The sequence below is a fragment of the Atta cephalotes genome (genome assembly GCF_000143395.1).
Source record: "Atta cephalotes unplaced genomic scaffold scaffold00022, whole genome shotgun sequence".
NCBI lineage: Eukaryota > Metazoa > Arthropoda > Insecta > Hymenoptera > Formicidae > Atta > Atta cephalotes.
Window position 1 is genome coordinate 2,033,030 of NW_012130086.1, and position 13,842 is coordinate 2,046,871.

The following is a 13,842-nucleotide window of genomic DNA, read 5'->3' on the forward strand; positions in this document are numbered from 1 at the left end:
GTGTCGTGTCGTGTCGTGTCGTGTCGTGTGTGTGTGTGTGTGTGTGTGTGTGTGTGTGTGTGTGTGTGTGTGTGTGTGTGTGTGTGTGTACAATCTTTCATTGTGAGAAAATCATACATTTTGTAAAACAGGATCTGCCATTGCGAGGGTGAAGAAGGCGCCCCTTTGTTAGCACCTTGCTATTGCAGTGGTAGTCTACGTTACGTGCATCAAGCTTGCCTTCAACAATGGATAAAAGCTTCAGACACGCGCGCCTGCGAATTGTGCAAATTCACATTTATCATGCATGCTAAGACAAAACCGTTTTGCGAGGTAGGCGAACTTGTGTCATCGTAGGAAAGTTTCTTCCGAGAATTAAAAATATCTGTCATGCTACAATTTGTCTACATAACAATATAAGTATAAACGAGGTAATATATCTTTGCAGTGGGAGAAGCTCGAGATGTCCGCGCTGGAAGTGCGGAAATTATGGTGCGCAGTTGCTTTTCATGCTGTGGCCGCGCTCTGCGTGGCATGGTCATTATACGTACTCGTTGAACGATCCGTAGAGGAGGCCCGACGCGGATTCGTCGACTGGTCCTTCTGGACCAAATTGATAGTCGTTGTGATTGGTTCTACTGGCGGATTAGTTTTTATGTATATTCAATGCAAAGCGTATATTACATTATGCAGAAAGTGGCGAGCATTTAATAGGTAGGTGCTGTATTTTTTCACTTCCTTCCATTTTTATATATAGGTAGCATTCCAGCAATATTGCAGCAACATCGCTAGAGTAAAAATTTGTCCTAAATTGATTACGTCCAACTGTTCCAGGGTGATATTTATTCAAAATGCTCCCGAGAAAGTGGTGCTTCCTTCCTCACCTACGGACTCTTTAAGAGAAGTTACCCTACCCTTGAAGGACCCAACTGCCTCGGTGGCCGAGCTCAATCGCACTCTGTTACCCCGTACTATAGATCCTCCATGTGCCTCGCAAATGGCGAAGCCCGACTCTACCGCGCCACCGCAGAGGCACGATGCTCAACTGAAACTTTACGTATTCGACAAATTGTCTTCGTCCGAGGACAATCTATAATACTTCGGAGACGGAAATGATTTAAAAAAAATCCGTGCGTTTGGAAGGTGATTAGCCAAATTTCACGGTTCGGAATTATGAAGCGTGTCCCGGACGCGTGATGATTTTTAAACTATACGATTTCGTAACTCGGAGCGGAATTATCCTTGTCGAAGTCGTTAAATATCCGCCCTTATACGCAGCATCTTTTTTTCCCGAAACTTAGTACTTCAGTGCTTACAGTGTTGACAAGTGAGATAGAGACGGAAGTGTACAGCCCGAAAATGCTGGCGCTTTCTTATGTACATAATTATTGTATCTGTGATGTTATTAAATAAACTTTACCATATTTAAACGACTCTTTCAGCCTTTTTGTAGTTAATCCACGTTAACCATTTTCTTTATTCAATGAAGAACAGATAAACGCGCGATTTTTTTGGAAGTATCAGCGATTTATGATGCAACAATGGCTCACGCCGTGAGTCGCGAGAGATGCTCCAGAGAGCTTCCAAAAAGAAATACTCCAGATTTTATATTCGTATTGTAGAGGGGTACACGTGCGATGATTTTCCGCGGGCCTGACACGCGCGCAGACGCATTCGCGACGACACCAGCGCCACTAGATCGAGTCCGCAAGTCGCAGTGACGGTGACTACAGCGACATTGGAGATTCCGGCTGCTCGATGCTGCCGTATCGATCGGTTGATCAGTGTCGCGCGTGTAGCCGAAACGTTTGGTCGGATGATTGTCTCGCGGGCGTTTTCAGCGGCGGAGCAGACCGCACAAGTACCGGAGTCAACCGGAATATATCGCGCGGCTCTCGTATAAGCGGCGCGAGAAAGAGAGTGTGAGAGAAAAAGAAAGAGCGATTCACGGCATCCCGCGCGAAGCGTTAAGGTCGCGTTCCACGCGGAGCAGTGCAAGAGAGTGTTGTCTAACGCGAGTGTGGAGTGTCCGCACCGCGGAAACCGGGTACGTGCGGTTTCCGCGCTGCGGAACGTTTCCTGCGTAAACCGCTATGTAGCGGCCGGCGGTGTATAAATGAAGCGGCGTATACCGCGCTCGCATATCGAGAGGAGGGTATCGTCCGCCGTAACCGCGGCTGCGGCGGCTTCTGCGGCGGCGGCGACGGCGGCGGCGGCGGGGGCGATGGGAATGGCGCGCAAATGCTGCGTTGATAGCTGCAAGACGGACGTGCGGGAGGCGCGCGCCAAAGGATTGCCGCTGCACAAGTTCCCCAAGGACACCGCGCTAAGGGACAGGTGGTTGGCCAGCGGCGGCTTCGAGACGGGTTTCAAGCCGACGCCAGGCCAGGTCGTCTGCCATAGGCATTTTAAACGTGCGGACTACGAGACCGCGCGGGGCGGTCATAAGCTCTTGCTCAAGCGGGGCAGCGTACCCACGATTTTCGCGGACTACGACGATCATCCCGGTACGTGACGAGACCGGATGAGGGAAGAGAGACGTCTGCTCGCCTGGTGTCGCGAGAGCGAAGTGCACGTCAGTGCACGTCGGGCGTAAAACGCAACGTAGTTGCGTTTCGCATTCGTCTCTCTCTCACTCATTCACTCACTCACTCACTCTCTAGCGCGCGCGCGCGCTCTCTCCTTCCTCTCTCCCTCACCTCGCTCTATCTTGTATCCTCCCCGCTCAGTGTTGTTCTCCCGATTGCCCTCACTTCTCGGCTCTCCTCTTCTCGTCCCGTCCCGTCGACTGTTTCATGCATATAGGAGCTCTGAGGAGCGCTGAGGAGCGCTAGCTTCGAGCTTGCCGAGAGAACGTGTCACGTCGCACCGGCGTCATGCCGGTAGTACTCTATTCTAAAAGTTCGCTTTTTCTAACGACACACCGGTGTGTCATTGTCGCCTGACAGCGTTAACGAATGCTCGCGTGAAAATGGAATCGAGTGATTAGCGACGTTCGAATGTTCGCTGACGATAACTCGCAATGTGGCGCGATAGCATTTTTAGTGTTTTATAGTAAAAGCATGAAATCAATGGTCGATTATTAGGAAGCTACATGTACTAATTTTACCATTCAAAAATGTTAAAAGCCAAATCGATATACTGACAAATGTATACACTTGTTATTCTAATGTAACAGGTGTTTTTAAATGGAGTATTACAAATGGTACAAAATGAAGCACACTTCAAAGTGCCATGTCTACTGTATTATGCAATGAAAGAAGATTATATTTTGCTAAATAATATAATAAGAATACTCGTTTGTTTTCTATTTATTAAACAAAATTTTATTTTGTAACAAGTATATTTTCATGTAATCAAAGATTATATTATAATCTATAATTTTCTGCTCATTTCTTTATTTTAATTAAATAAGAAAGTATTGAATTATTTATGCAGTAAATAATAAATCGAACGGAGTTCAAATAATAAATCGTTTATTAATAAAATGTGCAATTTTGCAAGAATTTATGTCAATTGCTATGACATTTACTACAGTGTATTATAATGTGTATATACATTTTCTGATAAGGGTATAAATTTATTAATGACAGTAAATATATTTTTATTCTTTAAACTTATTAGAACTTTAAATAATTGTATATATTTATTAGTACAATTATTAGATTTTAAAACATATAATTATTGAATTTTATGCTTTCACTGTAATTCACTGTACATGTACATAACATCGCAAATTTGATTATACATATATATCTAAAAAGAATCACATGTTTCATAGTGACAGATTCTTTGAATTTATTTTTCCTAAGCAAAAGAAAATTAAAATTTGGAGGAAGCTCCACTTGAGATTCATTAAAGAATGCAAGTTTTTATTTCTTTCATTTGAAATTTATTTCTCGAAAAACAAACTTTCTAATTTGGAAATTATTGAAATTTGGAGGCAACATCATTTAAAATTTGCTAAATAATACAATTTTCTTATTCATTTCTTCCACTTGAAATTTAGTTCGCAGGAAATGAATTCCGGAAATTATTGACATCTCGATTTTTAAAAAACTCTATCTATTTAAAATTTTTTAAACCTGTTATAAAAGAGATGAAACTTTCAATACTTTAGGATATCCTGTACAACCTTGTTAGCTTATCTTTATGAAAATAAAAAAATTCTTTTTTCTTGGGAAGAACAATTTTTTAAAATAACTTTATTGGGTTTTGTTTTATTTTAATTGATTTTTTTACATGGATAAAGATTATATATTTACAATTTTTATTAAAATAAGTGAACAATTATATTTCTGCCTTTTCAGATCCTGTTATTATGTCGGTGAAGTCTTCAACATCGTATGCTCAAGAAGATTTGGACCTGATCAATTCGGAAATACTAAATTTGGAACATTCTGCCTCACCGTTATTATCAGAGGCGAGAACACCTAAATCTGATAGTTGCGGTGAAACGTGTTATTCCAGACCTGAGTCGTCAGCAGACTCCTTAAATCTCCCTGATAACTCAGAAATAACAGATAATGAATACAAAATGATAAATTCGAAAGAAGAAAGAAAAATATCCGAAATGGATAAACCGAGCAAAAATTCGGATAATAAAGTGAATACAGTAGCAATACAACTTGGTATCGTCGAGCCAGAAACGGAAATGAAGACTAGTGCCAAAGATCTAATAACAAAGGAGGAATTAAAATTATCTGGCAACAAGGAATTCGACAAATCGGAAGAATTGAAACCAAAGGTTTTAAATCGTGGTGATTTGAAATTTTTTCCTGGTGCCAAATTGGAAGCGAAAGATTTTAATGATAAGTGGCAAGTATTGTCAGGTACAATGTTTCAATAAAAAATGTTTATTAGAAGAAGACATGAGAATTTATTGTGCAATACAAAAAGTACTTGCAACTTTATGTGGACAAGATAAATTAAAAATTATGTTAAAAGTTTTGATGAAATAAATATATATTGATTAATATTTATGCGCAGGTATTCTGCAAAAGTGGTAGAAACAGATTGGGACGAAAGGGAAGTTTTAATACACTTTGACAAATGGAGTTCGAGATTTGATGAATGGATACCAATGGATAGTTCCAGATTACGTGTATTGCAAACTCCACAAAAGTAAGTTGATGTTCTAATTTTGTCACTGAAAGTATCGTAATAGTATCGATGATTCGTATAAATTCTTTAATTCATTTCTATATTTTTCTCAAAATCGATTCTTATTTAAACTTGCTTTTTGTATAATCTTAAGGTATCATAAATTATTTAATTAATTAATTAAATCACAGGTTGGTATTCATATTTAGTTCACATATTTAAGATGATTTTATAGTCTTGAAATGTCATAAGCCAATCACAGAGCTGTATTAGCATTTGAAATCACTACATAAAATAGTCTCAAAATAAGAATAGATTATTAATATTGGCAACAGAGTAATATTAACATCTTAAAACATTATTTAAGGGAATGTTGAAGTGACCAAATTATCGACATTACCATATAAAAATCTCAAACTGACTGAATGAGAAATGATGCAATGGACTTTATATTAAATTAAAAAAAAAGTTAAGTGTTTTTAACTTTTTTCGATTTTAGTATAAAATCCACTATACTCTTAATTTTGCATTTATTTTAATTCTGTAAAAGAATTTATGATTCCATTTAATTAATTCGAAAATTTTTATACAACTGTAATGTCAATAATTTGATCACTTTAGCATCCCCTTAAAATTGATTTTGAAATAAAAACAGGCTATAATCGGTATTTATAATTTGTTTTTATTTTAAGATCATCTTAAGTAATATCTTAAGACATTAATGCTTTCTTATTGGTTTATAACATCTAAAGACTGTATTTAAGATAATATTAAATAATAAGAATCGAATATCAGCCAAAGATCTAAAAGGATTATCTTAAGCTATTATTCATTTGTCTTTCTTTAAAGCGAACAGGCTTGGATTCCACCATCTCCGTAAGTTGAAATTGTGTTAATGAGTAGTTCTAATACTTGATAGCAGTAATAGTTTATTATTTTACTTATTTATATGCTGCAATTAACAAGAGTTAATACTATTTAGAATCTTCATATTGATTACTTTGACAAGGATAGTAAATATTGACCCATTATCCACATATTTAATAACAACGAAATACACGAATAAAATGTTCACTTTACATTATGTACATCGACTCTGATTTCTTTATGTTACACAAGCAAAAATATATAACGTAGTAAAAATAAAAATATCGACTTATCATTGCGGATAACGTAAGATAGGAAACTTTCTTTGCATTGTGTAATGTGATGTAATACTAATTATGCATTGCATCGTGTCTCGCACGCATTACGAACGAGCATTGTATAATTACTATGTATCTCGTTTTCATATATTTACGTTATCACGTTTCAAATGTATTATTATAATAATTTTTCTACCAAAACTTTGGATCCAAATTTTCAAATTCAGACAAATCGAACAAATCTCTAACAACTAATAATTGAACTCTGGATATTTTAGCCCTCTATCAAGTTCTCGGGGAGAGGGGGAAAAAATGAGAAACCCTAACGACGCGACTCATATTTTTCCTGCCTCCCCCTCTCCAACCCCCACTTGTAGTTTTCCCTCCGTTTTGCTAAAATCCGTGTGCGTATTGCATCGTTGATCATCGTGTTTTCTGTTCCGCGTATATAATGCGAAAATTTCGCACCCGCAGGGAAGTGAAGATGAAAGAATTTTCGGTGGGCGAAAGGATACTCGCTACGTGGGCGGATGGCAAAAAGTATCCAGCCAAAGTGAGCGCGGTCCTGACGAATGGTAAGCCACCTAACCTAACCCCTAGCCGCGCGAGCGGAAGAGGCTAGACTGCGTTCCCATAGATTTGACGTTTGGCTATATTCAGAGACGAATTCTGTGGATATACCTAACGTTTTTTTCTGTACCGATGTGGCTTAGAAGTGGTCCCAAGTAAATCCTTTTTTTCTCAGACAGATATAACGTGCTTTTCGACGATGGATACGCGAAGATCGTCAAGTCGTCAAAAATGACCAAGATCGCTGGAAATTCAAAGGTATAGATTTCTACATTGAGGTTATGTTGTTATTTCTCAGTTATTCAAAGAAATCCTGAGTTGGTAAAATCAAATGGTATTTCCATAGTGAATCTTGTATCATTTTATTTTATTTTTTAATTACTACTTCAATGAGTCATGAATGCAAAAGTGATTCTACAGCAGAAACTTGCAACAAACTGTGTTGCAGATGAAATTTTTTAATTGAGATTTTTATAATTTTTCAGAAGATTTTTGTATCAAGTCTGTTTTTTTAGCTAAACTAAGAAAAATAAATTGTAAACAAGAAGTCCACTAAAAAAAAAATAAGTCTATTATATTACATTTTATCGACATGATTTCTAAGATAATTTTTTTTTTTTTTATTAAACAGCAATTAAGTGAACTGGATGGGTATATCGGCAGTAAACAAGAAAGAAGAGACAAGAAAAGGAAGCATACAGTTATGGAGTTATTTAACACTCACTCGAGGAAACGCGCGAAACAAGATATCGACAAAACACCAAAAAAGGAGGAGACTGTCGTTAAGGAAAGTGGAGAAACCTCTTCAGAGAACAAGATTGAGATGGATGGTACCCAATATGGTCCTTGTTATGATCCAGGAACAGATTTATTGAAAGGTTTCGAAACTAATCCCTCCAAAATCAAATCATATTCAAAGAAAAGCAAGAAGGAAGTGCCCAAGGTTGAAATGGATCAAGTTGAAGAAAATGTTGGTCCTGAATGGATTGATGGAGAACCACAAGGAACAGAATCTTATATTGTAGATGGTAATGATGGTAAGTTACAGTAGAATTTCATTAAAAATATTTTTAAGCCTGTTAAAGATATAATAATATTTTAATATAATATGCAAATTTATCTATTAATAATTTTATATGTGTATATTGTTTATTTGATACACTGAAGGTGGCCTAATCATCAGAGATCTGAACATTTATAAATTAACTATATAATAATAATGACAGAAAAAATTAATTTTGCAAAAAGAATCAGCTTTAATTTTGATGCTCCTGATTAATAATTTGATCAAAGCCTTTTTACTAATTAAAATGTGGAAAATATTTCAGGACCGCGCCGATCTATAATAGTACCAGACAAGAGATTGCCTCCTGGTTGGGAAAAACATTTTACACAGAGAAAAGCCGGCTCATCTGCTGGAAAATGGGACGTCTTGTTTATACAGTAAGATGAAAGATATATTTTATTCACAATGATTAATAATGAAATTTTTATATGAAATAATAACATTTATAAAAACAGAAAGACAAAGGCTGCGAGCCTAAGATTAATCGTTATAAATTAAAATTTAAAACTGTTAATAAATAAACATGTCATTAATTAAAATATAAACTTTAATTTGCCGATAATAAACAAACTAAACGTTTCGATCCCTGTTGAATTATTAATGTAAACAAAAATAACAGTGGAAATATTACATAGATAAGATATATAAAAATTATAATTCGCTCTCGATCGCAGTATTAATTATCAATTATCTCGCTCAATATGAAATAAATGTTATAAGAATGTTGTAATTGATAACCATGTATTTCTCTGGTTTGTGTGTATATAGATTATAAACATACTTGTTTCTTCTAATTGTGTGTCAATATATAAACATCGTCTATTCTTAGACAATGCGATGAGATTGAAAATATATTTCAATCTCGTCGCATTATCTATAAGAAATATATTTTGTTTATATTGTGTATATTTGTTTATAAGAAATATATTTTGATTTGTTTATTACCGGCAAATTAAAATTTATATTTTAACTAAATGACATGTTTATTAACAGTTTCAAATTTTAATTTATAACGATTAATCTTAGGCTCCTAGCCCTTTATCTTTCTGTTTTTTTAAATTTTGTTGAGTTTTATTACTATTATAGAATAAAATTTGTGTACAATTTTTTATAAAAGTAAACAGACTGGGAAGAAGTTCAGATCGAGAAATGACATCAGGATATTCATGGAAAATCAAGGGCAATACGACTTTGACCCCGAAAAATTCGACTTCTGTATACATCGCAGAAAACGAAATCACCCGCATCGCGTGAAACAGGAAGTTGTATCGGAAGTTACACCAAAGAAGATCAAAACCTTATTGCCTAAGACAAAAACACCTGAGAATACATTACTTACGGTGACGACTAACATCGATACTACACCAGTCACCTCTATGCCTACTACATCTACTACGGATGGTGGTAAGATTTTTGTAGTATATTATGTTTTAATGCACATCACATTTTAATATTTGCAATGTTTTTTACATTCTATTAATTCAACAGAGATGATCTATTGTAAGTACTCATAGGTATTGTATTTTTGCAAAATTAAGACTCCCAGCAAAGTATAGCAAATATAAGCTTATGTTATTCTTATGCTTTTTTTTTAAACAATTAACCTTTCTTTATTTTGTTTATTACTGAAATTAATAAAATTATATAAATTATATCATATAAATTAAGTAGATATGGTTTTATAAAACGTAATATAAATCTTTAAATATTTTATAATATAATTTTTTATAATATAATATTTTTATTAATTTTTTTTTAAATAGCTGTTTTTATTGGACTTCGTGGTGGACTTCGTGTAGAAATGGAAGACAGCGCTTATAAATGTCCCAAGGAAGGATGCAATAAAAATTTTCGAAAAGAAAATTTGCTGCAAATGCATATCAAACATTATCATCCTGAATATTCCAAATTTCTGGGCTCTACCCCAAAAGTTGAAGATTTAGCTTATGCAAGAACGATCGGGGAATCAATAGAAGATATAATTCCCAAAAAACCGATGTTCGTGGAGAAAATGAATAAATCTGCGAAAAAGAAATCTCTTCCTGAAAAATCCCCATCTACTTTATTACAATCAACATTGAATAATATGCAACCAACATCTCCGTCAATACCTGGTCCAGTGATGCCGGAAGAAGAGGAAATGGATCAATTAACAAAGTGTAATGATTCGCAGAAGGAGGATATGAAAATTGAAACAATGTCACCTACATCTAATCATAGTACGGAGATAGATGAAGATATTGAAAAGAAAAGAGAGAATGTTTGTGCATTGTCCCCTGGTACATTATTTGACATGAAAATAAAAGAAGAAAAAGCTCAAGGTGGCATTAAAACTCTGTTGCCTGTAAGACCAGCATCGGAGGTGCAAAGGACCGATAGGACAAAACCTCTGGATGATATGACGCACAGTGAGCGCGCAAAAAATCAGAAAAAAAGATTTACCGAACACAATGTAGATTTGTCAGTTAAAACAAAGAAGCGACATGGTAAGAAACTTTCACATTTTTACAAGATTTTGCCTTCTAAAGCAAGTTCTATATTTCATTAATTTATGAAAAAAAATTATATAGCATTCAATATTTCTTTGGATAGGTATGCCAGATCTTACCGATAATTTCGGTGATCTAGATGACAGTGCTATGGATGTCGAAGGACCTACGGCACTTATGTATAGATATAGTCGTAGAAAATCCGACTCAAAGAGCGACGAAAATAGCCAGAATAGTAAGTGCGAGCGTTTTGCCGTACTTTACAAAGCCATACGTTACGAAAACAATTATTTTGTTTTAGATATGCTTTTTTTCTTTAATTTAACTATGCAACTATGTACTTGGGATTCTTTAAAGCAGGAGATTGTATAATATTTACTATTGTATTATTTCTGTTGTTTCTTAGGTCAACTAAATGATCGCATTGATAAAGCTGATCCCCTAAAAGGGGATGCAATCAAAACAGATATTAATAATGATGCAGAAGGTACATTGTTTATTTTTTTTTTAATCTTTTATTGACTTTGTTTCATGATTTCACGTATTGCCAATTTTATTTTCGTTGTTACATTTTATTTTATATGCTCGCAAGAAATACACATTAGTACTTAATATACACCTCTCATATGTCTACTGTAAAATTTTATATGTAAATTTTAAATAAATAAATGTGTTGACTTCGTATCATAGAAAGTGAAGGAGTGATGATGATGATCAATGGAGAACTGGTAAAAGTAGAACAGCTTCGAAGAGAAGAAATAATAAATTGCACGTGTGGCTTTATGGAAGAGGACGGTTTGATGATACAGTGCGATCTTTGTCTCTGCTGGCAACATGGTCATTGTAATTTCATTGAAAAGGAAAAAGATGTTCCTGAAAAATACATTTGTTACATATGCCGAAATCCACATCGACAACGGCCTTCTAAGAAATATTTTCACGATCAGGACTGGATTAAGGAAGGAAAGTTGCCAAGGTAATTTATTCACACATTTATTTACACTTCTTGTATGATAATTATGTATATATAATAATCTATTTGTTATTTTTTTTTATTTGCAGTTTACCTAATCGAACTCGAAATCAGTATATGATCAATCAAAGGACTGCAATGTTGAAGCGTTCTTATGACTTGGTTGCTGCACTTTTACAAATCCAACAACTTCTTCATAGTTTGCGTGTAAAAATCAATGTAGCACAGTAAGTTATATCTTTTTTTTGGGAAAAATATTTGGGAAAAATATAGACTAATTTGTTTAAATTTATACAGAAAGAAAGATCATCCGAAACTATATCTTTGGGCCAAAAATTGGGAGAAAATGGATATGTCAAAAATAGATATGGAACCAGTACCAGTGATGGAAATAACTAAAGCGGCAAGTTTTACTGATACAGGTTCGGAAATTCCGCGACGTGTCGAGACAAAGACTGATATCAAGTTGTCGAAAGATGATCAAGATGAAAAATCGATCGCTTCTGATTCGGAATTGATGAAAATTTTGGAAGAGGATAGCACACATTCTGATGAATCCAGGATTATCAGCAAGAAGGAAGGCTTGATGAATTCGAAAGACAGCCATATACTTTTAGACGCATTAACGAGTAGTAATTCAGACATAAAAGAAAAAGACATTACTACATCAGATATTAAAGCGGAAGAAGCAGGTACAGTGATGTAATCAAAATAAAAAAAAATTATTCAACCTTTTATTTTTTTACTGATCGAATTAAATTTTTAATATATAGACAATAAATACAACTGCATTATATATATTATATAATATTTTTACGCAGATTTGTTAGTTGACAAAACTATTATTGATAATCCTGTATCTAAGAATCTCAATTCTGGATCGCTTATTATTGACAATGTACAACAAGAAACTAGTATAACCGTTGAGAATGAAATCTCCGCACTTCCGCAGCCTTTTATACCAGAACCCGAAGCGCCGATCGATCCAGCCGAATGCCGAATGCGATTGTTGGAACATATTGAGCATTTTCAATGTCACATTGATTCAAGATTAACATCCATAGAAACGCAAATTTTTGGTACGTAATAAAAAAAATACGTATAAAATACGAAGAAACGTAACACGCATTTCTTTAAAAAATAAAATGTTTCCGAAACAGTAAATGTAGTGATCCTTAAATTGTACAAAATATATCACAATCAATTATTTTTCTTATGTTCAACTATGATTAGCCGATATCTTATGGTTTAAAACTTACTATTGTTTTGGGATTTAAGATTAAATTGATATTAATACATGTGTTTTAATACACAGCTCTAGAGGCAATGGACCCGGATGAACTTGTATCGGATCCACTTATACAACCCCGTACTAAGCAGACGCTCCAGATGCTCCTTCGTGATTTGAACACAGTCCGAAAATTGGCAGCATTATGTTGAAGACAGTTCTCAAACTTGAGAGCATAATGTATTCTTATGTACATAGAGGATAGCTAGGTAGTATACAGATATATAATAGATATTAGGGGTGCACAGGATGCATTGTAAAATTACCGGATATCAAATATCCGAAAAGAATATAACATCGGACATTCGATTGAATATCTGGGAAGACAACTTTCCGAGTCAGATATCCGACTGGATTCCGGAACAATGTTTTCTTTAAAAAAAAAATCTGGACAAAAATTGGGTAATTATTTAGAATACCTCTTTCTCTCCCCCCCTCCCTCAAATCTTAATAAAAATAGACTTATTCGATATCTTTTCATTCAAAAACGAAAAAAATTTGGCAAAAAAAAGCAGCGATCGGTCTTGTGAATCGAGTTATTAAGCATTAAGATATTAAAAAATTATTTTGCAGCAATATATGAGTTATAGTAGGGATGGACTAAACAATTTTTTTTTAATGATTTTATAACAGTTACTGTTAATTCAAAATAATCAGTTATTTTTAAATAGTTATCAATTATATAAACAATTATTTTTTATAATATCCTAATACCCTCTAGTCACAATTTTGGGATTATTTCTTATTACTTAAATCTAAGAAATCTATTTTGAAATATTTAATTATTTAAAATATTTGTGCAAACAAATAAATATAAAATGTTAAATTTTATGCACAAAGATTGATGTTAACTTGATAATAAGTAAGCCTCTAACATTATATGCGTTTGTTTTTTATCGTACAACGAATTTTTCAAGTTTAATTGGCTGTAAGACAGAGAGGATCTCGAACTTCTTTGTTCTACAGCCAATCAACAGGCTTGAAAAATTTTTGTCTTACGACAAAAAACAGACGCATATAATGTTAGAGTCTGAGCACAAGAATTGTACATACTTAGACTTAAATGTAGACGTAAGTAACGCACAAACTTTCACGTTTGATGTACAACTTATTGTCGTGTCTCCAAAAGACGGCAATAAATTGTATAATCGCCAAAGTTTGTGCGTTACTTACGTCGCATTATATATGTTGCATTATAAGTATGCATACTTATTTATAGAACATTTATA

General features: G+C 34.4%; 2 protein-coding genes across 2 annotated transcripts in view; both read left to right on the plus strand.

Moving 5' to 3' along the window:
* The window catches only part of LOC105619552 (E3 ubiquitin-protein ligase MARCH8), a 10,438-nt gene extending 9,026 nt beyond the window's left edge, over positions 1 to 1,412 (plus strand). The window contains exons 4-6 of the mRNA XM_012201069.1: positions 132 to 312; positions 428 to 693; positions 814 to 1,412. Of these exons, the coding sequence (XP_012056459.1) occupies positions 132 to 312; positions 428 to 693; positions 814 to 1,075 (709 nt within the window). The 3' untranslated portion in view covers positions 1,076 to 1,412. The remainder of the gene's footprint in view (positions 1 to 131; positions 313 to 427; positions 694 to 813) is intronic.
* A 683-nt stretch (positions 1,413 to 2,095) lies between these two features.
* LOC105619550 (PHD finger protein 20) lies at positions 2,096 to 12,765 on the plus strand. Its single transcript, XM_012201066.1, has 18 exons — positions 2,096 to 2,486; positions 4,290 to 4,797; positions 4,969 to 5,103; positions 5,932 to 5,958; positions 6,702 to 6,802; positions 6,973 to 7,055; positions 7,429 to 7,834; positions 8,126 to 8,240; positions 8,981 to 9,267; positions 9,352 to 9,363; positions 9,627 to 10,349; positions 10,456 to 10,587; positions 10,759 to 10,839; positions 11,043 to 11,328; positions 11,415 to 11,552; positions 11,623 to 12,017; positions 12,147 to 12,404; positions 12,641 to 12,765. The coding sequence occupies exons 1-18, from the start codon at positions 2,096 to 2,098 to the stop codon at positions 12,763 to 12,765; spliced, it is 4,203 nt and encodes a 1,400-aa protein (XP_012056456.1).
* Positions 12,766 to 13,842: the final 1,077 nt, after the last annotated feature.